This window comes from Lepidochelys kempii, chromosome 9 (assembly GCF_965140265.1).
Source record: "Lepidochelys kempii isolate rLepKem1 chromosome 9, rLepKem1.hap2, whole genome shotgun sequence".
In the NCBI taxonomy this organism is placed as follows: Eukaryota; Metazoa; Chordata; order Testudines; family Cheloniidae; genus Lepidochelys; species Lepidochelys kempii.
The window spans coordinates 286,620-313,392 of NC_133264.1; the positions used below are offsets into that span (position 1 = coordinate 286,620).

General features: G+C 46.5%; 1 protein-coding gene across 42 annotated transcripts in view; it reads right to left on the reverse strand.

Moving 5' to 3' along the window:
- Nucleotides 1-26,773, reverse strand: part of DLG1 (discs large MAGUK scaffold protein 1) — a 441,602-nt gene that overhangs the window by 104,241 nt on the left and 310,588 nt on the right. For all 42 annotated transcript variants that reach the window (XM_073358919.1, XM_073358923.1, XM_073358918.1 and 39 more), the window contains 2 exons: nt 22,737-22,893; nt 14,451-14,553 (listed from right to left, as the gene is read on the reverse strand). In XM_073358919.1, coding sequence (XP_073215020.1) covers nt 14,451-14,553; nt 22,737-22,893 — 260 coding nt within the window. The remainder of the gene's footprint in view (nt 1-14,450; nt 14,554-22,736; nt 22,894-26,773) is intronic.

The window sequence follows — 26,773 nt, forward strand, 5'->3', positions numbered from 1 at the left end:
ACATGTGTACAGGTCTTTCCAAGCATATACTGAGCAAAGTTTAAAATGTTTATACAATGACCTACTACTGATTTCAGAGATGGATTGTGGATGTGGAGTGTGCAGAGGAGGAACAGTAGGAATAAATGGTAAATTTTCAGAATGGAGAGGGGTAACTAGTGGTGTTCCCCAAGGGTCAGTCCTAAACTAATCCTGTTCAACTTATTCATAAATGATCTGGAGAAAGGGGTAAACAGTGAGGTGGCAAAGTTTGCAGATGATACTAAATTGCTCAAGATAGTTAAGACCAAAGCAGACTGTGAAGAACTTCAAAAAGATCTCATAAAACTAAGTGATTGGGCAACAAAACGGAAAATGAAATTTAACGTGGATAAATGTAAAGTAATGCATATTGGAAAAAATAACCCCAACTATACATACAACATGATGGGGGCTAATTTATCTACAACTAATCAAGAAAGATCTCTTGGAGTCATCGTGGCTAGTTCTCTGAAGACATCCACGCAGTGTGCAGTGGCAGTCAAAAAGCAAACAGGATGTTAGGAATCATTAAAAAAGGGACAGAGAATAAGATGGAGAATATTTTATTGCCCTTATATAAATCTATGGTATGCCCACATCTTGAATACTGTGTACAGATGGAAAAGGAGTACTTGTGTCACCTTAGAGACTAACCAATTTATTTGAGCATAAGCTTTACAGCTTTACATAAGCTGTAGCTCATGAAAGCTTATGCTCAAATAAATTGGTTAGTCTCTAAGGTGCCACAAGTACTCCTTTTCTTTTTGTGAATACAGACTAACACGGCTGTTACTCTGAAACCTGTGTACAGATGTGATCTCCTCATCTCAAAAGAGATATACTGGCACTAGAAAAGGTTCAGAGAAGGGCAACAAAATGATTAGGGGTTTGGAATGGGTCCCATATGAGGAGAGATTAAAGAGGCTGGGACTTTTCAGCTTGGAAAAGAGGAGACTAAGGGGGGATAGGATAGAGGTCTAAAAGCTTCCCCCCTTCTTTTTCCTTCTCCTTTTCTCCAAGTTCCTCAGCCTTTCCTAAAGTCTTAGTGTCTTAAATACCCCACTTTAATGGACGTCATTAGATCTGTCAGAACAGGAATCCTTTGCTGTGAATCTTATATGCCAAACAGATTTAAACTTCTGATGTTTATTTGGGCTGAGGGGGCAGGGAGGTAGAGGATAATTCACCATGAAAAATGTTTTTAAAAAGTTGAGAATCCGACCCCACCAACAGAAATATAAAAGTTTATTCAAAAGTCAAAATAAATTATTAGGTGATTATAAAATCACCAAGAGATCCATTTACAATACTCTCTTACTAGTTATCCATTTTCATTGTTGTGCATATTTTATAAATTTTAGGGGCCACTGTTAGGTTTGCATGGAAGTGTAAATTGGGTTAGGTGAGAGCGAGTGGTAAAGGATTATATGGTAAAATGGATCACTTCAGTGTTCTTTTCCAGATATTCTAAAGTTTGTTTTTCGTTCTAAGGTGTATAATTTTTGTAAAGTCAGTCATATTGGTTGGGAGCTTTTACTGTACTTCTCTGAAACCTACTTTCGCTATTAACTATTTTTTTACAATCTTTTTTGTTTGCAAATTTTAGTTTAGTGTCAGGAAGGTTTTTAATGTGGGTACTGCTTAGGGAGGTATATTTTCATAAAAATAAATAACTCCTACTTTAATATTCTTAGATAATATTTGCTAATTAAGGACTAGTATATATGAATACAACCTTTAACCTACACAGTATCTAGATACCCCAGGAGGTATTTTACAACTACCCAGACAAAATTACTTTTAAAAATATTTGTGGATCAGTTCAAAAACAAGTTTTACTGTAATTTTCTAGGAGCAATTAATTTCTTTGCATGGATACTTAGTGCTTCTATATTAACACATCAAATGAACATAAGAGACAACTATAGATTCCACATACACAGGAGACTTGTTAGCATGCATGAAAGCTGCAAACTGCACCTACTGAGGTTACAATGAGTGATTAGAAAGGCTGGGCCACTAGGTTCGGAACAGATTATGAGAATGACATTTTCATCTTCTCAGGAAGCGTTTCCAAGCACCTTTCCGTTTCAAACTGAGAAGAGATACCTGTACACTGCTAAAATGAGCAATACCATCTGTGACACCTTTATGTTTACTACACTTTTTCATAACTGCATTTATACTTTGTTAAAGCCCAAAATGTATTTAAAAATAAGGAAACTAACAAATTAAAAAAATAGTGTAGAAAATGACATTTGAAAAGGTTAAAACATAGTAAGCCTTCTTATACCTTTGTCTGGGAGGACTATTTTTAACAGAACCCTCTCTCTATTCTTGAAGTACCTTTCGAATCTGTCTCACTAATTGACTAATCTGGATTACTCAAAAATTAACAGAAACAGGTATAATAAACAGGAAAATAATGGGAAACTGCGAATTGCGTACCTAAGAGTTGTGTAAACTGCAACATTGTAGAGAATGTGTTTCAGTTAGTGAACATGTCAGTCTTTCCATCTAGTTTTAATTGTTAAGAATTAACAGTTTCATAACCTAAAGTGAGTGAAGTTAAATCATTTGATGTAAAACAAATACTTGGATCTCCTTAATTTTGCTAAAGTGCTATTGGCTTTGTGCTGCTTTGATTAGCGTCTTAAGGAGTGTATGCAAGATATTTCACAGCTTCTGCATATGAAACAACTCTAAGAAATTCACATATGAATTAAATACTAATTTCCAGAGAATAGGGTTCAGTTGTTTCATCTAACTACGTACATAAGACAATGCCTGGACCAAATTTCAAAGGCAACAGTATTTTTTTTTAAACGAGCACGCGCGTGTACACATGAATTCGGTAAAATCGGACAGAATCGAGCTAATGCCCAATAAAATATAATACCCAATAATAGTGACCCGTCCACTTCATGAAGCATTTGGCAAGGTAAGGTAGGCATGAAACATATGAAGTTAATTATTTTAAAATGATAATAAGATATAGCACAGATTTAGCAGATGTGCATCTTCTCTCAAACGTTGCTCACTACAATGCAGACTTTAGGATACAGATACCCTTCTGGCTGGTGCCTGGTGTCTGGCTATGTGACAATTTTATCTAATTCTGCAGGAAAAAAAACCAGAATATCTGTCTTCATCAGCAACATTGTGAATTGAATCAGTCAGTGATTTTGACTAAACACTTAAACTGGACTCTGAATACATTCTGCATTGAATACAGAGAGATAAAAAATCCAAAAGAGAAATGTTGTCCAGCTATGTGAATAACACAATTTTAAATGCAGTTTTACAATACAACACCTTCCAATCTCCTCTCTAGCACTTTGATCCATCTTCTCTTAATCACACACTGATCCATCAAGCACCTAAGAATGTTCAACTAATCAGATCACTTAACAGTCTTATTTTCTCTTTTAGAAATGAGGTCGACCTGTTCAGTAGAACTGCAAACAGAAAAACACTTTTACATGAACACTGAGTAATAGGTACCTGATGACAGCTCTTTCGCTATTGGAGTATTACTACATTCTTACTTTGGCCAGTAGCTCTGCTTAGACTTGGGGCCTTTGGGCCTTACCCAAAAAGCACATGCAATAACTCACTAATCGTAATAGCTATATTATGCACATGTATTTAGTACAGAGGTGGGCAAACTACAGCCCATGGGGCCGTCCTGCCCGACCCTTGAGCTCCTGGCCGGGGAGGCTAGTCACCGGCCCCTCCCCCGCTGTCCCCCTCCTGCAGCCTCAGCGCTCTGCGAGCACTCTGGCCCACCACTCCTGCCGGACAGCGTGGCAGCATGGCTGGCTCCGGCACGATAAGGGGGCGGGGAGCGAGGGGTCCCGGAAGGCAGTCAGGGGACAGGGAGCAGTTGGATGGGGCGGAGGTTCTGGGGTGGGCAGTCAGGGAATGGGGAACAGGGGGGGCTGGATAGGCGTGGGAGTCCTGGGGGGCCTGTTGGGGGCGGGGTTGTGGATAGGGGTTGGGGCAGTCAGGGGACAGGGAGTGGGTGGGGGGGTTGGATGGAGCAGATGTTCTTGGGGGGCGGTCAGGGAACGGGGGTGTTGGATAGGCGTAGGAGTCTGAGGGGGCCTGTCAGGGGGCGGGGGTGTGGAGAGGGGGCAGAGCAGTCAGGGAACAGGGAGAAGGGGCGGTTGGTTAGGGGGTGGAGTCCCGGGAGGGGGCGGTCAGGGGACAAGTAGCGGGGGGGAGCTGGATGGGTCGGGGGTTCTGAGGGGGGCAGTCAGGTGGCGGGAAGTGGGAGGGGGTGGATAGGGGGCGGCGACCTGGTTGTTTGGGGAGACACAGCCTTCCCTACCTGGCCCTCCATATAGTTTTGCAACCCTGATATGGCCCTCAGGCCAAAAAGTTTGCCCAATCCTGATTTAGTAAGAACAGTAGCAACAACTCTAGTTAATATGTGGTCTCTGCATTTCCACCTTCATCCTGTTTTTAGTTACTCAGAACTTTCATCTATCTGGCTTAATTTTCAGGGTTTAGTCCTTGCATGAAGGTGAGTTTTTGGAACATTTCAGCCAAAATGGTCCAGTAGAATGAAGAAGCCAATTTTGCCCATTTAAATAATTCTTGTAGCATTTTCAGGAACAGCAGTACTCCTGAAGCGGCTGGGTACAGAAAGTGGGAAAAGAGGCCTCAGTGAGAAGGTGCTTTTGAGCATTCACGTGAAAACTGGTATTGCTTTAACAGCGTAATCTTACTTTTGCATGCGGGTGTGACTAAATCACATGTATATTGCAAGGCAGGACCATATCCTACTTTTTTGCAGGTTTTAGTATCAGACAATAATAGGATGGTGTGTGGCCTTCCCGGAGCCAACAGAAGAGATGTCACGCTAAGACTAGACAGCTTGTGAAGTGGATGGGGAATGATCCATTGATGACAGTTAAGGCTGTGAGTTTGTCACGGAAGTCACAGATTCAGTAACTTTCTGTGACCTCAGTGACTTCTGCAGTGGCTTGTGCGCCTGGCCCGGACCAGCTCAGGAAGCCCCTGCGCCAGTCGCACTGGCCGCTGCTGGGGCAGTCTCGGGCCACTGCCCACACCCCAGCAGCAGCAGAGTTTTCGTGTGGGAGGGGGCAGGGGGTTGGGGCACGGGACAGGGTGAGGAAGGCTCTGGGCAGTGCTTATCTGGGGGCTCCCCAGAAGCGCAGAGGCGTGGCCAGGCAGCTCTGCGCACTGCCTCCGCCTACAGGCATCGCCCCCGCAGCTCCTGTGGTTTCCAGCCAATGGGAGCTGCCAAAGCCGCTACTCTGGGCGTGCCTCCGCCTAGGAGATGAGCGAGGGGGATGTCACCACTTTCTGAGAGACATGGAGTCAGGTAGGGAGCCTGCTGGCCCTGACAACCCCCCGCCTCTCCCTCAGCACCAGTGGGGGTCCCAGGCCTTGTGCTGCTGCCCCCCGAACCTCTGCAGCGCCCCCCCCCGAGCACCTGTGGTGACCCTGGCCTGCCCCCACCCCCCAATTTATTCAGGGATATATAGTAGAGGTCATGAACAGGTCATGGGCTGTGAATTTTTGTTTACTGCCAATGACCTGTCCGTGACTTTTACTAAAAATACCCATGACTAAAACGTAGCCTTAGTGATGATTCATATCAGCACTAATGACATTGCATCGCAGAATATCTCACAAATAATAGATGACTTCAGGGACTTGGAAGTGAGCTGAACAAGAAAAATGTCCAACCAATCTTCTTTGAGAGCGTTCCTGTTCCACAACTGAAGGAAGACAAAAAGCAGAAGATTCTGGAAGTGAATCTCTGGCTAGGTAAGTGGTATAGGGTGTAGGGTTTTGGCTTTGTAGAACATTGCTCCACCTTTTATAGGGTAAGGGGTCTGTATAGTTTGGATGGCCTCCACAGTGCTCCACCTCAGCAGAAGGGGAACTGATCTCAGGAGAGGCTGGCTAGAAGAGTCAGGAGGGTGTGAAACTAATAATAAGACGGGAGGGTAAAAATAGGGACGATATGAACACTCATTTAGTACAGAATCAAGAACAAAATTCACCAAGGAACCAAAGGACATGAAGAGAAGAAACTCTTGAGTTGCTTGTACACTAGTGCTAAGAGCCTAGGAAGCAAACAAGAGGATCGGGAATTGCATTTATGAGCATAAATTTGATCTAGTTGGCCTTACTGAAACGTGGTGGGATGATGCACAATTGGAATGTTAAAATCAGTGGTTATAACCTATCTTTAGGAAGGATGTAGTGGGAATGGAGCTCTATATCAAAAATATCATTAAGAGTTTCTGCGTCACTGATAGAAGAAAATCTTCTTGAATGCTTATGGATCATTGTTCTAACAGATAAAGCACAAGTAGGGGTTTTAGCTGGTGTCTGCTACAGACCACCAAATCACCCTAGGGACCAGGATAACCATCTCTTTATGTACCTACATATGATGTGTAGGAAAGATAGCTGTGTGATCATGGGGGGACTTCACAGGGATTAATGCCCGTAGCGACCACTTGATCTAGTTTGACCTGTATATCACAGGCCACCAACACCACCTAACATCGCACACTAAACCTAACAACAATGGAAATGAGACAAAAGTAAATGAGACCCACAGGAGACTATATTGTCATGTACCATAAGCAGAGACTAGGAGGGACAGAGGCGTACCAGTACTTGAGGCATCTGCACTGGCAAAGAAATGATTACATGAATCATAGAATCATAGAATATCAGGGTTGGAAGGGACCCCAGGAGGTCATCTAGTCCAACCCCCTGCTCAAAGCAGGACCAATTCCCAGTTAAATCATCCCAGCCAGGGCTTTGTCAATGAGTTATACCCAGATAATCCTGGCAAGTGACCAACCCTCACACTTCAATTTGAGTGACATGCTGGAGGTCCAGACCTCAGTGGGGACGGGGGACTCAGGGCTCTGCGCCGGGGCTCAGGCATAGGTGTAGTTTGACTTCTATTTTGGGTGGACAGGAGCCAGCAGGGCTTGAGCCAGCTCCACACGGCGGGGTCCGGGGAGGGAGCACCACCTCCACCTCCTGACTCACCTCAGCAGGCCACCCACCTGTCTGGGTTGGGGTGGGGGCACAATCAAAAGTTATAACTCAAAGGTGGGGGCTCAGCTAAAGAAGTCTGAAAACAGCTCAGGGTGAGGGTTAGCTAGGGGCTGTGTGCAGGCAGGGGAGCAGCTCAGGATGCAGGGAGAGGGGTTGCTAGGGGCTGTGTGCGGGCACGGGAGTAGCTCAAGGTGCAGAGAGAGAGATACTGTGGGCTGTGTGCAGGCACAGGGATAGCTCAGGGAGCAGTAAGAGGGGTTGCTAGGGGCTGTGTGCGAGCAGAGGGGTAGCTCAGGTTGCATGGAGAAGGATAGCTAGGGGCTGTGTGCAGGCACAGGGGTAGCTCAGTGTGCAGGGAGGGCTCACCTGCAGTTCCTGTTACAGAGACAGCCACAGAGCCGGTTCCCCCTGTCCAGGCAGCTCTTATTGGCTGTGTGAGCAAAAGGGGCTGCTTCAACCCCCTGCACCAGCAGGAGACGAGGGAACACCATAGCTGCCTGCTCCATGGCACCACCCAGAGCAGCAGCTGCCTGCACTGCCCGGCTCTGGATTCCTGACTCCAATCTGGCCAGGGGGTGGGAAGAGAAAGAGATGGGGGGATGAGTGGAGCTGCCCCAGGACTGCCTGGCTCCTGCACTATAGTTTCGGGGTGGGGGTGGGGGACACGCACATGGCCCCCCAACTCTTCCTATGGGCTCAGGGCTTCTGCCCCCTGGGGAGCACCAGAGCTCGGAGCTCCAGAATTCAGCCCTGCTGCTCTTGGCTTCAGCCTCGTGGGAGATGCTGGGGCTCAGGCTCTGGGTTTTAGCTGCGGGGCACCGTGGCCCCCCTGTTGAGAACCACTGTTTTAGAGCCCTTAAAACAGTCTCCTTTTAAACAGAAAGTGATACTCAACCTTTATAGTAGAAGTGGCGCTCTAGTGTAACAAAGGTGGTTTTGCAACTAGGAAAGCATCTTGGGCTCTATTACTTTCCTTGATGACTTTCAGCCACTCTCAATACCGCACTGAATAACTGTAATGTTTGTTAAAAATTAATTTTGAAAGTGAGGGAAATTGCACACTGACTCCACAGAGACAAATTAAGGCATGCTTGTTAGAAATAGGCATGCGTGCTTGCCACATGCACTAGTGCTGGAAGTTTTCCCCCTAGCAGTACCCCTCGTGACGGCTGGAGTGGCTCCTGCCTGGCACGGTAAAAGGGGAGCTGTGCGCTCCCACAACCCTCAGTTCCTTTTTGCCAGACAACTCTGACAGAGGGAAAGGAGAGCAGGATGTGGAATAGACATGAGCAACACATCTTGAAGAACACTAGTTACGGAAAAGGTAACTGTCTTTTCTTCTTCGAGTGATTGCTCATGTGTATTCCACAATAGGTGATTCCAAGCTATATCTGTTGGAGGTGGGTAGGAGTTCACAAGTTCCCAGGACGGAGGACAGCCCTGCCGAACTCGGCGTCATCCCTGGTTTGGAAAATGATCACATAGTGTGAGGTGAACGTGTGAACTGAAGACCAAGTGGCGGCCCTACAGATGTCCTGGATGGGGACGTTGGCCACGAAGGCAGCCGACGAGGCCTGCGCCCGAGTTGAGTGTGCCCTCACAATGGGTGGCGGGGGGACACCTGCCAGCTCATAACAGGAGCGGATGCACGAAGTGATCCGATTGGAAAGCTGCTGAGTAGAAATCGGCTGGCCCCTCACACGCTCAGCTGAGGCGACAAACAGTTGCGAGGACTTTCTGAATGGCTTGGCCCGCTCGAGGTAGAAAGCCAGAGCCCACCGCACATCAAGCATGTGGAGACGGCACTCTTCACTGGACGCGTGAGGCTTGGGGCAGAGGACTGGTAGAAAAATGTCCTGACCCATGTGGTAGGCGGTGACCACCTTCGGGAGGAACGCGGGGTGTGGGCGGAGCTGGAACTTGTCCTTATGAAAGACCGTGTATGGCGGCTCGGTGGTCAGGGCCCTGAGCTCCGAGACTCGCCTGGCCGACGTGATTGCAACCAGGAAGGTCACCTTTCATGAGAGGTGAAACCAGGAGCACCTGGCCAGTGGTTCAAATGGGGGCCCCATGAGAGGCGTCAACACCAGGTTTAGGTCCCACTGTGGGACCGGGGGTCTAGAATACGGAAAAAGACGGTCCAAACCCTTAAGGAACTGGCCAGTCATAGCCTGGGAAAGTACCGTGTGCCCTTGCACCGGTGGATGGAAGGCCGATATGGCTGCCAGGTGCACCTTGACTGATGAGGGTGCCAGACCCTGAGCCCTCAGATGGAGGACGTAATCAAGGATAAGCTGGATCAGGGTGGCCAATGGGAAGACACCCTGGTCCGCCGCCCACCTAGAGAAATGGCACCTCTTTGCCAAATAAGCGCGGCGAGTGCAGGGCCACCTACTTTCAAGGAGGACACGCTGAACCTGTTCTGAGCACATCCTTTCCTCTCCACCTAACCACTGAGGAGCCATGCCGTGAGCTAAAGCGCTGCTAGGTTGGGATGGAGGTGGTGGCCCCGGTCCTGGAGCAGAACCGGGGGCATTGCTGGTTTTGCTGAATCATGAATATGTCCACCTGGGGAGTTCCCCACCTTCAGAAGAGCCAGTGGGCCACTTCTGGGTGGAGGGACCACTCGTGTTGCAAGAAAAAGTCCCTGCTCAAGCGATCTGCCCTCTTGTTCCGGGCGCCTGGCAGGTAGAAGGCCTTCAAGTGGATGTCATGGGCAATACAGAAGACCCACAGCCTGAGGGCTTCATGGCAGAGGGCAGAGGATTGGGCCCCGCCTTGCCTGTTGATATAGAACATCGAGGCCGTGTTGTCCATGAGGACCCTGACTACCTTGCCCTCCAGGTGCGAGCAGAAGGCCATGCACGCCAGCCACACTGCCCTGAGCTCCTTGACATTTATATGTAGGATCAGGTCTTGAGCCGACCACAGGCCTTGGGTCTGAAAGTTCCCCACATGGGCCCCCCAACCCAGGTCTGACGCATCGGACACCAGCTCCAACGACAGGGACCTGTCCCTGAACCAGACCCCTTGGAGTATGTTGTTTGGGGCGGACCACCACCGTAGGGAGGTGATCTCAGAGTCAGGCATGGTGAGGACCTTGTCCATCCTGTCCATGGCCTGGGAAAACTTTGAGGCCAACCAGAGCTGGAGGGGCCTCATCCTGAATCTGGCATGACGGACCACGTATGTGCACGCCAACATGTGACCCAAGAGTTGCAGGTAAACCTGGCTGTTGTCACCAGGAACCTTGTGATAAAGTCGATGAGACCTTTTAGGGTCTCAAATCTGTCTGGCAGGAGAGAGGCCCTGGCCGACCCTGTGTCCAGCAGTGCCCTGATAAACTCTATGCACTGGACTGGAACTAACGTGGACTTGGTGTTGTTTACCAACAGGCCCAAGGTGGTGCACATGGACAGGAGGAGCGCCATGTGATTCCCCACCTGCGACCAGGAGGTGCCCTTCACAAGCCAATCATCCAGATAGGGAAATATCTGGACCCCCCGCCATCTGAGGTAGGCTGCTACCGCCGACATGCATTTTGTAAACACGCTAGGGGCAGTAGACAGACCAAATGGGAGGACTGTGAATTGGTAATGATTCTGTCCCACCATGAAACGGAGGAAGCACCTGTGCCCCTCGAATATGTGGATGTGGAAGTACGCATCCTGTAGATCGAGGGCAGCATACTAATGCCTGGGATCCAGGAAGGGGATGATGGAGGCCAGGGAGAGCATGCGGAACTTGAGTTTCACCATGTACTGGTTCAGACCTTGCAGGTCCAGAATGGGCCTGAGCACCCCTTTGGCCTTCGGGATAAGGAAATAACGGGAGTAATACCCCTTGCCCAGGAACTCCTTGGGCACTGCCTTTATTGCTCCTAGTCCTAGGAGCTGGCCCATCTCCTGCTCGAGCAGAGCTTCATGTGAGGGGTCCCCCAAGAGGGACAGGGGTGGAAGTAAACTGGAAGGTGTAACCCCAGGAGATGGTGTTGAGGACCCATCGGTCCGAGGTTAGCCTCGACCATTCTGGGAGGAAAGTACGCAACCGGTTGGAGAAGGGTAGCTTTATTGGATCCCCGGTGAGGACAGGCGAGGTGCCCCCAAACACCCCGTCAAAAACGCCTTTCCCCCACCTGCTTGCTCTTGGGAGGACACAGGCTGGGGGGGGCAGACCGAGACTGCCTCTGAGGGCGTCTCTTATGGTCCCGCAGCTTCTTATGGACTGCCTCATACTTCGGGAGGGCAGCCTGGGCGAGAGTCTGCTGCGACTTGAACTTAGGTTTTGTTGGAGCCAGGACATAGAGGCCCTGAGTCTGGAGGGTCGTGTGGGAGTCTTTCATGCCATGCAGCCTTGTGTCTGTTTCCTCCGCAAACAGAGCTTTCCCGTCAAACGGGAGATCCTGCATGGAAGACTGCGCCTTGCTGGACAGCCCAGAGAGCAGGAGCCATGACGCCTGTCTCATGCACACCGTGGAGGCCTCTGATCGTGTGGCCGTGTCCGCAGCATCAGAGGCTGCCTGCAGGGATGCCCTAGCTGCTGCCCTGTCCTCCACTAGCGCTTTGAACTCCTTCCTATTGCGCTCCTGGAGGGAGTCCTCAAACTTGGGCAGGGAGCCCCACAGAATGAATTAGTACCGGCCCAGGAGAGTCTGATGGTTTTCCACTCGTAACTGGAAGCTCGAAGACTAATACATTTTCCTTCCGAAAGAGTCCAGTCTCCGAGAGTCTTTGTTCTTTGGGGTCGGGGCTGGCTGACCCTGCCATTCCCTGTGGGTGGGTATACAAGTACTCATGCCCTTCAGTGGGTACAAAGTACTTGCGTTCCACCTTTTTAGAGATGGGGGCCAATGAGGCCGGTGTTTGTGTCTATTACGACAGAATACAAAGTGTACAGTGCTCACTTTATATTATTATTTTGATTACAAATACTTGTACTGTAAAAACAATAAACAAAAGAAATACTATTTTTCAATTCACCTCATACAAGTACTGTAGTGCTATCTCTTTACTGTGAAAGTGTAACTTACAAATGTAGATATTTTTGTTTGTTACATAACTGCACTCAAAAACAAAACAATGTAAAAATGTATCCTTCCCCCAAAGCGTTAGTGGGTACCTACAGAAGTGGGGTAAGCCTATTCACCTACAGAGATTGCACTAAAATGGGGGGTGATGCTGATTAACTGGAATAGGGCGAATTGCTGGACAGATTAAAATGGCAGCCCAGAATGAAAGCAGTGGATGGAAACCTTACAATCTCCTTAGGCCAGCTGAATGCACACAGTCAGTGCCTCAGATAAGGGTGGCATTTAGACTCCCCACTCCTTTGCAACGGAGTTGAAATATTCAACTTTACACTGAGCCAGTTGACTCAATGGGGATCAAAGTATGACCCTAAAACAGACTACACAGTACTCCTGGGAGAATTTTGCGCCGCTGCGTGCACAGAGAATTCTCGTTTCCTGCAGATTTTCTTCCCCGCCACAGAAAACACGTTCTGCTGCAGAAGCTCCGGGGGCTGCTGTGGTGCCAGAACAGAGGAAGCTGGCTCACTGCTCACCAGCCATAGCAGGCAGCAGCCCATAGGAAGAGAGTAGCGCCTGCATTCCTCACAGCACCCGGCCTGCAGGGCCAGGTGAGGAGGCACGGGGGTGTGGGGACAGACAGAGCAGGGCACGCAGGGCTGTGGGGGGGGGTGTCACGTAGACTGGGGTTCAGAAGGGCTAGTTGGGGGGTGCAGACGGGAGTGGAGGGTGAATGGGAGTGGGTTGCAGGGACTAGGGTTGCCAGGCATCTTGTTTTCCACTGAAACGTCTGGTTGAAAAGGGAAACTGGCAGCATCCGGTCAGCACAGCTGACCAGACACTAAAAGTCTGGTTACCTGCAGTAACCAGCCTCCACCACCAGCGTGATGGAGAGCACCAGCTGCTACTGAACCCTGGACGAGCAGCTCTGCTTAGCAACTGCTGCTCTTCCCTTCCCTCAGCCTCATGGAGAGAACGGGCTGGCTCCCGGACTTGGCTTCAAAGTAGGTACCGGCAACATCCAGGGTGTGTGTGTGTGTGTCCGTGTCCCCGTCCTGTCTGCCCCACACCCCAGTCCCTCGCTCCAGAGACTCCCCTGCTCCGCTGTGCCCTGATTTCCCCTTCCCAGCCCCTCGCTCCAGGGACTGAGCCTGCTCCTGTGCCCCCATTTCCCCACCCGGACCCTCGCTCCTGAGACAGATCCCCCCCCATGCTGCTGTGCTCTGACCCCTCGCTCCAGGGACTGACCCTCCTGCCCCATGCTCCAGGGACTGCATCCCCCACTCCACTGTGCCCTGATTTCCCAACCTCAGCCCCTTACACTGGAGACTGACCCCTGCCGTGCCCCGCTTGGGCAGGCTCCACATCAGCCCCTTCCACCCTGGCTCTGCAGGTGGTGGATGAGTCCCGGAGGATGGGGGAATGAGTGACAGGGGCATGGGTAGGGGTTGGGTGGACCAGATGGAGCAGGACCTCAGAGGAAGAGGGCGGGGTTTCTGGGGAAGGGATAGGGTAGGGGTGTTCAGTTTTTAGGGATTAGAAAGTTGGCAACCCTAGCAGGGACACACAGGTACAGGGGGGTGGCTGAGTGGGGGTGCAGTGACACATGACGATGGGGTGGCTGGATGGGGAAGGATGTGCCTGACTGATTGGGAGAGGCTAGGGGTCAGCCAGGTCTGCATGGAGGAGGATCTCCAACTGCCTAACAATCTCTCGCACACCCCTCCACCCCTTCAAAAACCTGTTCCATACTTCTTCCTGCCCACACCCAACAACCCTCCAGGTTCACTCCCAGGCTCCTTCCAGGCAATTTCTTCCCTGTCCCTCAGCTCTTCCATTACCCGACTCCTGTATTTCCCGCACCCCTCAGAAGCAGTGCAAAGGTTTAATCAAACCTTTGCACTGCTTCTGAGGGGTGCGGGAAATACGTTTCTGTATTGTAATTTAAATGAATTATTACTCAAAGTTCTGTATTAATATGAAGAGTAAGGAATCTATTAGTGAAAAAACATTTTTGAATCTTTCTTAGTTGTCTGTAGTGTTACAATCATTCTTGTTGAACTGGTATTTTGAAATAAATTACCAAAATAATTGAAACTGGGATGATTATATTGTGTTATTTTGACAAAATACGCAGAATTTTAAAATACTGTGCACTGAATTTTTAAATTTTTTGGCACAGAATTCCCTCAGGAGTAATAGATCAATGACAATTACATTTATTTCTCTCCTTCCCTCAAAGCAGGTCTAAGTTTTCTTGTAAAAACTTTGACATCCATAGAAAGTTAATTTTTAAAACCTTTATGCTACACAGATGTAATATGAATAGAAAGAATTCTCTTGCCTTCTGGACGGTATTGTGCAACAATGGTTACGGCTTGGCCTGCATTCTTCAAGGCTGCTGCTGCTTGTTCATGGGTTGCAGCTTTAAGGTCTACACCATTTACCTACAAATAAAATGTAAACATCTATTTATCAGAGTAAACAATGTTAATTGAAATTTATCACAGAACATTGTTTTAATATACAAGTGGGTGAAAATTCATATGAAGTAAATAGGGCTGTCAAGTGATTAAAAAAATTAATCACGATTAATTGCACTGTAAAACAATAATAGAATACAATATAATTTAAATATTTTTGGATGTTTTCTACATTTTCAAATATATTGATTTCAGTTACAACAAAGAATACAAAGTGTACAGTGCTCACTTTATATTTATTTTTGATTACAAGTATTTGCACTGTAAAAAAACAAAAGAAACAGTATTTTTCAATGCACCTGAACTTAAAATGTATAAGTTTCAGACTTTTTAATGGATGAAAACTCAGGTTCCATCCACTGGTATAAATTCAAGTTTGCATTATACTTTTTGAGACTCTTATTCATTTGTTGTTTAGGTAGTTCATAATTTGCACATTCTTAATGGCCATAGGATATCAAGACTACTGTGTAACTTTTGGTGCTGCACATATCCCGTGAAGCTGCCAATGTTCTGCAGAAACAACTTGACCGATTTTCATCTATCCTTATATTTCAAAATAGTTAAAAGGCATTAATCTACATTATGAACTAATGACCTCCAAAACTTCAATTTAAACATGAAGTCATTTGACATGCAGTACAAAATACAGTACAACTTTAATAAAGCAGCCAAAGCAGATTTATAAATTATCAGAAAAAAAAAAAAGCTTCAAGCTCTATAATCATAGAATCATAGAATATCAGGGTTGGAAGGGACCTCAGGAGGTCATCTAGTCCAACCCCCTGCTCAAAAGCAGGACCAATCCCCAATTAAATCATCCCAGCCAGGGGTTTGTCAAGCCTCACCTTAAAAACTTCTAAGGAAGGAGATTCTACCACCTCCCTAGGTAACGCATTCCAGTGTTTCACCACCCTCCTAGTGAAAAAGTTTTTCCTAATATCCAACCTAAACCTCCCCCACTGCAACTTGAGACCATTACTCCTTGTCCTGTCCTCTTCTACCACTGAGAATAGTCTAGAACCATCCTCTCTGGAACCACCTCTCAGGTAGTTGAAAGCAGCTATCAAATCCCCCCTCATTCTTCTCTTCTGCAGACTAAACAATCCCAGTTCCCTCAGCCTCTCCTCATAACTCATGTGTTCCAGACCCCTAATCATTTTTGTTGCCCTTCACTGGACTCTCTCCAATTTATCCACATCCTTCCTGTAGTGTGGGGCCAATACGGGACACAGTACTCCAGATGAGGCCTCACCAATGTCGAATAGAGGGGGACGATCACGTCCCTCGATCTGCTCGCTATGCCCCTACTTATACATCCCAAAATGCCACTGGCCTTCTTGGCAATAAGGGCACACTGATGACTCATATCCAGCTTCTCGTCCACTGTCACCCCTAGGTCCTTTTCCACAGAACTGCTGCCTAGCCATTCGGTCTCTAGTCTGTAGCGGTGCATTGGGTTCTTCCGTCCTAAGTGCAGGACCCTGCACTTATCCTTATTGAACCTCATCAGATTTCTTTTGGCCCAATCCTCCAATTTGTCTAGGTCTCTCTGTATCCTATCCCTGCCATCCAGCGTATCTACCACTCCTCCCAGTTTAGTATCATCCGCAAATTTGCTGAGAGTGCAATCCACACCATCCTCCAGATCATTTATGAAGATATTGAACAAAACCGGCCCCAGGACCGACCCTTGGGGCACTCCACTTGATACCGGCTGCCAACTAGACATGGAGCCATTGATCACTGCCCGTTGAGCCCGACAATCTAGCCAACTTTCTACCCACCTTATAGTGCATTCATCCAGCCCATACTTCCTTAACTTGCTGACAAGAATACTGTGGGAGACCGTGTCAAAAGCTTTGCTAAAGTCAAGAAACAATACATCCACTGCTTTCCCTTCATCCACAGAACCAGTAATCTCATCATAAAAGGCGATTAGATTAGTCAGACATGACCTTCCCTTGGTGAATCCATGCTGGCTGTTCCTGATCACCTTCCTCTCATGCAAGTGCTTCAGGATTGATTCTTTGAGGATCTGCTCCATGATTTTTCCAGGGACTGAGGTGAGGCTGACTGGCCTGTAGTTCCCAGGATCCTCCTTCTTCTCTTTTTTAAAGATTGGCACTACATTAGCCTTTTTCCAGTCATCCGGGACTTCCCCCATTCGCCACGAGTTTTCAAAGATAATGGCCAATGGCTCTGCAATCACAGCCGCCAATTCCTTCAGCACTCTCGGATGCAACTCGTCCGGCCCCATGGACTTGTGCACGTCCAGCTTTTCTAAATAGTCCCTAACCACCTCTTTCTCCACAGAGGGCTGGCCATCTATTCCCCATGTTGTGATGCCCAGCGCAGCAGTCTGGGAGCTGACCTTGTTAGTGAAGACAGAGGCAAAAAAAGCATCGAGTACATTAGCTTTTTCCACATCCTCTGTCACTAGGTTGCCTCCCTCATTCAGTAAGGGGCCCACACTTTCCTTGGTTTTCTTCTTGTTGCCAACATACCTGAAGAAACCCTTCTTGTTACTCTTGACATCTCTTGCTAGCTGCAGCTCCAGGTGCAATTTGGCCCTCCTGATTTCATTCCTACATGCCCGAGCAATATTTTTATACTCTTCCCTGGTCATATGTCCAACCTTTCTTTTTTGTAAGCTTCTTTTTTATGTTTAAGATCTGCTAGGATTTCACCGTTAAGCCAAGCTGGTCGCCTGCCATATTTACTATTCTTTCGACACATCGGGATGGTTTGTCCCTGTAACCTCAACAGGGATTCCTTGAAATACAGCCTAGATTTTCTATGCCACACTGTAATAGTCCAAAGGCACTTTTTACAGCTGCTATGACCCTCTTAAAAAAAGGAATATATAATGGAAAAGCTGACACTAACTTAAGTATATAAGTCCTTTTTTAATTACAATTTTTTACATAACTATCATTTTACAATATAACTGTCCCCTGCAACTAATTCCATAAATTAAGGGTGAATATTAATTTTCAGAGGAAAGGTACAAAAACCTTAGGTCCTTCAATAGAATCATAGAATCATAGAATATCAGGGTTGGAAGAGACCTCAGGAGGTCATCTAGTCCAACCCCCTGCTCAAAGCAGGACCAATCCCCAATTAAATCATCCCAGCCAGGGCTTTGTCAAGCCTGACCTTAAAAACTTCTAAGGAAGGAGATTCTACCACCTCCTATTATTAATAAAATGAAAAGACTTTCAGATTAGAAGAATGTAAAACTTATAAAAAGCAATAGATTGTGGTGTGAAAATTAGGAAGGAATTTTAGTTTCTATTTTAGTTACTATATTCCAACCACAATACTAACTTCCCCCAAAATCCTCCCAAGCAAAAAAGAATAATTCAAATCATCTCCATTATGTCACTAATGGAATAAAATCAGTCTACTCTGCACTAAAACAGTAATTTTTAAATATAAAAAGTAGGGCTGTACATTAATTGCAGTTAACTCACACGATTAACTCAAAAAAATTAACTGCGATTAAAAAAATTAAACGTGATTAATTGCACTGTTAAGAAATAAAATACCAACAGAAATTTATTAAATATTTTTGGATGTTTTTCTACATTTTCAAATATATTGATTTCTATAACAACACAGAATACGAAGTGTACAGTGCTCACTTTATATTATTATTTTGATTACAAATATTTGCACTGTAAAAACAATAAACAAAAGAAATACTATTTTTCAATTCACCTCATACAAGTACTGTAGTGCTATCTCTTTACTGTGAAAGTGTAACTTTCAAATGTAGATATTTTTGGTTGTTACATAACTGCACTCAAAAACAAAACAATGTAAAACTTTAGAGCCTACAAGTCCACTCAGTCCTACTTCTCGTTCAGCCAATTGCTAAAACAAACAAGTTTGTTTACATTTATGGAGATACTGCTGACTGCTTATTTACAATGTCACCTGAAAGTGAAAACAGGCATTCGCATGGCACTTTTGTAGCTGGTGTTGCAAGATATTTAAGTGCCAGATATGCTAAACATTCATATGCCCCTTCATGCTTCCATGCTGATGATATTTGTTAAAAAAAATAGTGCATTAATTAAATTTGTGACTGAACTCCTTGGGGGAGAATTGTATGCACCCTGCTCTGTTTTACCTGCATTCTGCCACATATTTCATGTTATAGCAGTCTTGGATGATGACCCAGCACACGTTCATTTTAAGAACACTTTCAGAGCAGATTTGACAAAACGCAAAGAACATACCAATGTGAGATTTCTAAGGATAGATACAGCACTCGACCCAAGGTTTAAGAATCTGAAGTGCCTTCCAAAATCTGAGAGGGACAAGGTGTGGAGAATGTTTTCACAAGTCTTAAAAGAGCAACATTCCAATGCGGAAACTACAGAACCCAAACCACCAAAAAAGAAAATCAACCTTCCTCTGGCGGCATCTGACTCCAATAACGAAAATGAACATGCGTCAGTCCGCACTGTTTTGGACTGTTATCGAGTGGAACTTGTCGTCAGCATAGACGCATGTCTTCTGGAATGGTGGTTGAAGCACGAAGGCCCATATGAATCTTTAGCGCATCTGGCACGTAAAAATCTTGCGATGCTGGCTGCAATGGTGCCATGTGAAAGCCTGTTCTCACTTTCAGGTGACATTGTAAACAAGATGTGGGCAGCATTATCTCCTGCAAATTGTAACCAAACTTGTTTGTCTGAGTGATTGGCTGAAGTAGGACTGAGTGGACCTGTAGGTTCTAAAGTTTTACATTGTTTTATTTTTGAATGCAGTTATTTTTTGTACATAATTCTACATTTGTAAGTTCAACTTTCATTATAAAGAGATTGCACTACAATACTTGTATTACGTTGTAATAAAAAATAAATATAAAATGAGCACAGCACACTTTATATTCTGTGTTCTAATAGAAATCAATATGTTGGAAAATGTAGAAAACAGCCAAAAATATTCAAATAAATGGTATTCTATTATTGTTTAAAAGTACGATTAATTGCGATTAATTTTTTTAATCGCTTGACAGTCCTAAAAAAAGAGAAGGTTTGCTAAGTTATCTGGTACCATCAAATGGTACTGCTACACAACGCAGGGGGATCCTGAGAGTCGAGTCGAGGAGGTGTACCGCTTTCCAGTGAGCCACTTTGTTGGGTATATGGAGTGTTTTGACTGTCTTGGAGGTAGCTGTATCCAGCTTTCTTCTGGCAGATGGAACATGATGAATGATATTTGAGGGATGAGGGGTAGGGTGTTCTACTAACAAGTTGCAGGATCCATTCTGGGGAGATGCTATGATCTCCTCAAAGACTGGTTCCAGACTGCGATTGTCATGCTTTCTGGGGCTTCCGCTAGATATCATGTTCATTAAACGGACATTTTTGGAGCATTATTGCTACGCCTCTCCACCTCTAGAAACAGCCTGTTAAGCAAGCCAGCACTGCTGGGTTGTAAAGATCTGTCCTGCAGTTTGTCATAAGTCTCTGTCTTTCTCTTCTTTCATACTTCTATGGCTCCCATTACTGGAGCCTTACAATCTTAAATGTATCCTCACAACATCCCCATAAGGTAGGGGAGAGCCATTATTCCCATGTTACTGATAGGGAACTAAGGCACTAAAGGTATGTCTCTTACACTAAGCCTGGATCTGTAGGAGCCAGGCGTGTGGACTTCATGTTTCTAAGCCCATGCTTGAGCATCCACAGTGTATCGTAAACCTGGGTTTACGACTGTTGGATCCTCACAGCTGTGCTAACATGTCCATACTACACTATGAAGGCCTTCTGCTTGATCTGCATCCAAACTGCAAAATGATGAGGCTTGGACGTGAGCCACAGTAGGACTTGGGCTCTGAGCCATCCCACCTAGCAGGGTTCTAGGATCCAGATTATGAGTCCTTGCTGACCAATGTACATTTATACAGGGATAAAACCCCCATGTCATGGCCCTGTGGTTTGGAGGCCCTCCCACATCACAGGGTTCCACAGCACAGGCTACTTAAGTGGTTCAGGACTATTTAGAAAAGCTGGATGAGCACAAGTCCATGGGGCCGGATGCGCTGTATCTGAGAGCGCTAAAGGAGTTGGTAGATGTGATTGCAGAGCCACTGGCCATTATCTTTGAAAACTCATGGCGATCGGGGGAAGTCCCGGACGACTGGAAAAAGGTTAATGTAGTGCCCATCTTTAAAAAAGGGAAGAAGGAGGATCCTGGGAACTACAGGCCAGTCAGCCTCACCTCAGTCCCTGGAAAAATCATGGAGCAGGTCCTCAAGGAATCAATTCTGAAGCATTTAGATGAGAGGAAAGTGATCCGGAACAGTCAGCATGGATTCACCAAGGGCAAGTCATACCTGACTAATGTAACTGCCTTCTATGACGAGATAACTGGCTCTGTGGATGAGGGGAAAGCAGTGGACGTGTTGTTCCTTGACTTTAGCAAAGCTTTTGACACGGTCTCCCACAGTATTCTTGCCAGCAAGTTAAAGAAGTATGGGCTGGATGAATGGACTATCAGGTGGACAGAAAGTTGGCTAGATTGTCAGGCTCAACGGGCAGTGATCAATGGCTCCATGTCTAGTTGGCAGCCCGTATTAAGTAGAGTGCCCCAAGGGTTGGTCCTCGAGCTGGTTTTGTTCAATATCTTCATAAATGATCTGGAGGATGGTGTGGATTGCACCCTCAGCAAGTTTGCAGATGACACTAAACTGGGAGGAGTGGCAGATACACTGGAGGGTAGCGATAGGATACAGAGGGTCGTAGACAAATTAGAGGATTGGGCCAAAAGAAATCTGATGAGGTTCAACAAGGACAAGTGCAGAGTCTTGCACTTAGGACAGAAGAATCCCATGCACCGCTACAGATTAGGGACCAAATGGCTAGGCAGCAGTTCTGCAGAAAAGGACCTAGGGGTGACAGTGGATGGGAAGCTGGATATGAGTCAACAGTGTTCCCTTGTTGCCAAGAAGGCCAGTGGCGTTTTGGGATGTACAAGTAGGGGCACTGCCAGCAGATCGAGGGACGTGATTGTTCCCCTCTATTCGACATTGGTGAGGCCTCATCTGGAGTACTGTGTCCAGTTTTGGGCCCCACACTACAAGAAGGATGTGGATAAATTGGAGAGAGTCCAGCGAAGGGCAACAAAAATGATTAGGGGTCTGGAACACATGACTTATGAGGAGAGGCTGAGGGAACTGGGATTGTTTAGTCTGCGGAAGAGAAGAAAGAGGGGGGATTTGATAGCTGCTTTCAACTACCTGAAAGGGGGTTCCAAAGAGGATGGATCTAGACTGTTCTCAGTGGTAGCAGATGACAGAGCAAGGAGTAATGGTCTTAAGTTGCAGTGGGGGAGGTTTAGGTTGGATATTAGGAAAAACTTTTTCACTAGGAGGGTGGTGGAACACTGGAATGCGTTACCTAGGGAGGTGGTGGAATCTCCTTCCTTCGATATTTTTAAGGTCAGGTTTGACAAAGCCCTGGCTGGGATGATTTAATTGGGGATTGGTCCTGCTTTGAGCAGGGGGTTGGACTAGATGACTTCCTGAGGTCCCTTCCAACCCTGATATTCTATGATTCTATGTCTAACAGAAATTTTTCTACCTCTGGAGCTTGAGCCCCGCAAGCCCAATTTGTAAGCTGTCTGGGCCAGCTGTAGGTTTTCTATCCCCATGTAGAGATACTGTAGTAACTGCTCAAGATCACACAGGAAGTCTGTGGCAGAGCAGGGAACAATACCCATGCCTCCAACGTCCCAGTTTAGTGCCGTAACCAGTGCACCATCCTTCCTCTCTGTACACCCACAGGCAGAGCAGACTTGTGTGGCCTGTACACTTACCCATTTTATTTTTATGAATCCAAAAAATTGATTTTCCCCTAATTTTAAACACAGTAATTTTTTTACAAAAACAGGTGGTATCAAGGTTTGTCAGTTGTGGTGTGCATTACACCACCTCCCCACAGAATGTTTGGCTTTTAAATCAGGTCTCTAAATCAGATAACATGAAGCAGAATACTTACTCCTTGTCCCACATTCTCAAAATTAGTCCAACTAGTTCACTAGGTTCCCTTGTAATGAGCCATATAAGCCAACAAAGTAAAACAGACTAAGAGGAGGAAATACATGTTTTTAAATTTAATGAATCCTACCGAAATTATACGATCTCCTTTCCTGAGCTCACCACTCAGATCAGCAGGCCCTCCTGCGAGAATGAAAGAGATGAAAATTCCTTCTCCATCTTCCCCTCCCACAATGTTGAAACCAAGTCCTGTTGATCCACGATGTAGTACAACTTTTCTAGGTTCTCTAAAAGACAGAAAGCAATGATGAGATCCTGGTCATTATTCATGAATCAGTGTCAGAGAATCAGTGTAAGGTTTTCTATTAAAACAACCTTTTTAATAAAATAAAAATGGCTGAAGATTGTCAGATAGCACACTCATTTTAAGGAGCCGTGCACATTTTTTTCTTGAATGCTTACATAAAAATACCCACCTTCTGTTACATGTGTACACTCATATTAGTTTTTACAGTGTATAAATCTGTTGACATTCTATTAACTATTTATTAATATACGATATGCATTCTAAATTTAACACAATCCTACACTTCTACTCGCCACTACACTGAGTCACGGATCAGGGCCCCATTGTGCTAGGCACTATACAAACACAACTCCCTGCCTCAAGGAGTTTATAATCTAAGTATAAGACAAAAACCAGCATGTAGATACAACAAACAGAGAGGGAAGCATACTAGTCATCTTAATAAGCAGAGGGCACTGATGTAATAATTGCAGACTAACAGCCCTATCCCAAGTATAAGCTTAACTGTGGGAAACTGGAACATTTAATACCTTTTTTATCCAGTCATCTATAACAAATGTTAATGGGAAAGGCACAAAAGACTGGGCTATGCCAAACAAAAAGGCCTATTGGTATAACTCAGGGACAGTGTTAATGTAAGGGGACTATTGCCCCCTTATTAACATTCAGTGGGGTGTTTTAGTTGCTAGCTGTCAGTACTAAAAAGGGGGAAGGGTTGATGGAGAATCAGGACCCTGAGACTGACAGCCCCCAGGAACAATGGGGAGAGGCTAATGCTACAGGTCAGCCTGAATGACAGGGCGGGCGGGCTAATCAGACAGGAGGCCAGGGAGGTCCTGTCCTCCATGTGAGCTGTAATTGCCTGGGTGAGACAGAGTGGGGCCGAGCTTAGGAGAAAGCAGGGGCCCAAGCTAAGCCAGGGAGCAGAGCTGTGCCAGATCCAGAGGGACCAGAAAAGCAGCCCAGAGAGAGCAGACCCTGTCCTGGGAGCAGAGCTGCAGCAACCAGAGCCAGAGGGGCCAGAAAAGCAGCCCAGGAAGCAGCTCAGTGCTGGGAGCAGAGTCACAGAAGCCTACAGAGCAGACCTGTCTTGGGAGCAGAGCTGTAGCAACCGGAGCCAGAGGGGCCAAAGAAGCAGCCCAGGGAGCTGGAGGCAGAGCAGCAGCAGCCATGTTGAGACAGAGTGGTGGAGCTGGGGCTGGAGCAGTCCGGAGCTGGGTGCAGTGAGCAGCTGGGGAGGGTGAGGGGGACCCTGGGCAGTGGGCCCAGCACAGGCAGACGCCTCAGCCAAGACTCTCTGCAGGCCACGATTGGATCGTAACCCTGCCAGGGCGGGGGCGACACTGGGAAGAAGGGTTCTTACCACTTAGAGCCTGAGAGCGTGAGGCCACCACCAGAGCAAATGTCCTGGGACTTACAAGGAACAGACTGTGAACTGCCCTGACATTCCAGAGACACTGTTTGTGATGTTACCTACCACAGAGCGGGTTCATGTGTTTCCTTTAACCTTTCCATTTTTCCTTATTCTTTTTAAAATTAATTGTTGATTAAATAACTTGCATTTGCTTTAAATTGTATGTAATGGTCAGTGGGTCAGAGAAGTGCCCAGTGCAGAGAGAGTACCTCAGATCCTATCGCTAGCCCACTTCACTGGGGTGATGCAGAAGCCAGGAAAGTTCCCCACAATAGTGGGACTATTCCCCCGCTTACATTAATATCATGTCTGGTAAATGAGAGGAGTGTGGGACCTCAGATCAATGTACCAAAAGTGGTGTGTTGGACATTAGACATACTGGTGGACTATGAGGGAATGGGCTATTCAACCAATCATTCCCTTTTAGGGTCCTTAAAAAAAAGAGACTTCAGGAGAAGGATCAAATAAGTTAAGAAGTTGGGCTAGAAGATAGGTGAACTGGAAGGTGCAAGCATTACCATCTCTTGGGACCCCAGGATGCACCTGTCACTGTCACCTTCATAGAATATCAAGAATCATAGAATATCAAGGTTGGAAGGGACCTCAGGAGGTCATCTAGTCCAACCCCCTGCTCAAAGCAGGACCAATCCCCAATTAAATCATCCCAGCCAGGGCTTTGTCAAGCCTCACCTTAAAAACTTCTAAGGAAGGAGATTCTACCACCTCCCTAGGTAACGCATTCCAGTGTTTCACCACCCTCCTAGTGAAAAAGTTTTTCCTAATATCCAACCTAAACCTCCCCCACTGCAACTTGAGACCATTACTCCTTGTCCTGTCCTCTTCTACCACTGAGAATAGTCTAGAACCATCCTCTCTGGAACCACCTCTCAGGTAGTTGAAAGCAGCTATCAAATCCCCCCCTCATTCTTCTCTTCTGCAGACTAAACAATCCCAGTTCCCTCAGCCTCTCCTCATAAGTCATGTGTTCCAGACCCCTAATCATTTTTGTTGCCCTTTGCTGGACTCTTTCCAATTTATCCACATCCTTCTTGTAGTGTGGGGCCCAAAACTGGACACAGTACTCCAGATGAGGCCTCACCAATGTCGAATAGAGGGGAACGATTACATCCCTCGATCTGCTCGCTATGCTCCTACTTATGCATCCCAAAATGCCATAGGCCTTCTTGGCAACAAGGGCACACTGCTGGCTCATATCCAGCTTCTCGTCCACTGTCACCCCTAGGTCCTTTTCCGCAGAACTGCTGCCTAGACATTCGGTCTCTAGTCTGTAGCGGTGCATTGGGTTCTTCCATCCTAAGTGCAGGACCCTGCACTTATCCTTATTGAACCTCATCAGATTTCTTATGGCCCAATCCTCCAATTTGTCTAGGTCCCTCTGTATCCTATCCCTGCCCTCCAGTGTATCTACCACTCCTCCCAGTTTAGTATCATCCGCAAATTTGCTGAGAGTGCAATCCATACCATCCTCCAGATCATTTATGAAGATATTGAACAAAACCGGCCCCAGGACCGACCCCTGGGGCACTCCACTTGACACCGGCTGCCAACTAGACATGGAGCCATTGATCACTACCCGTTGAGCCCGACAATCTAGCCAACTTTCTACCCACCTTATAGTGCATTCATCCAGCCCATACTTCTTTAACTTGCTGACAAGAATACTGTGGGAGACCGTGTCAAAAGCTTTGCTAAAGTCAAGAAACAATACATCCACTGCTTTCCCTTCATCCACAGAACCAGTAATCTGGTTATAGAAGGCGATTAGATTAGTCAGGCATGACCTTCCCTTGGTGAATCCATGCTGACTGTTCCTGATCACTTTCCTCTCATGTAAGTGCTTCAGGATTGATTCCTTGAGGACCTGCTCCATGATTTTTCCAGGGACTGAGGTGAGGCTGACTGGCCTGTAGTTCCCAGGATCCTCCTTCTTCCCTTTTTTAAAGATTGGCACTACATTAGCCTTTTTCCAGTCATCCGGGACTTCCCCCGTTCGCCACGAGTTTTCAAAGATAATGGCCAATGGCTCTGCAATCACAGCCGCCTCCAGTGTAGCACCTCCCTACATGCCCCCTTGACATTCCAGACCACATCCCTACCCCTCTGACTCCACCCTGGGGATGTCATGGACGACCACAGCTTCATATACCCTGTGAGAGCCACGGTCGATGCATGTGTAGCTAAAATGGACATGACTATTCCATCCCTTTCATTAAGATCTAGCCCAGTAATTTATTAAGGTTTTAATATATTTGCTTTTAATTTGCAGAGTATTTAGAGTAAATGTTTTTGTTACTCAATAAAACTGTATTGTTTGGATAATAATTCCACTTTATTACTTCCCAGCCTATGCTGCAGACTGGCTGGTGGTATGGAAAGCGCCCACTTACTGTTGTTGTGCCCTGTGACACAACTCACAACCTTCCTG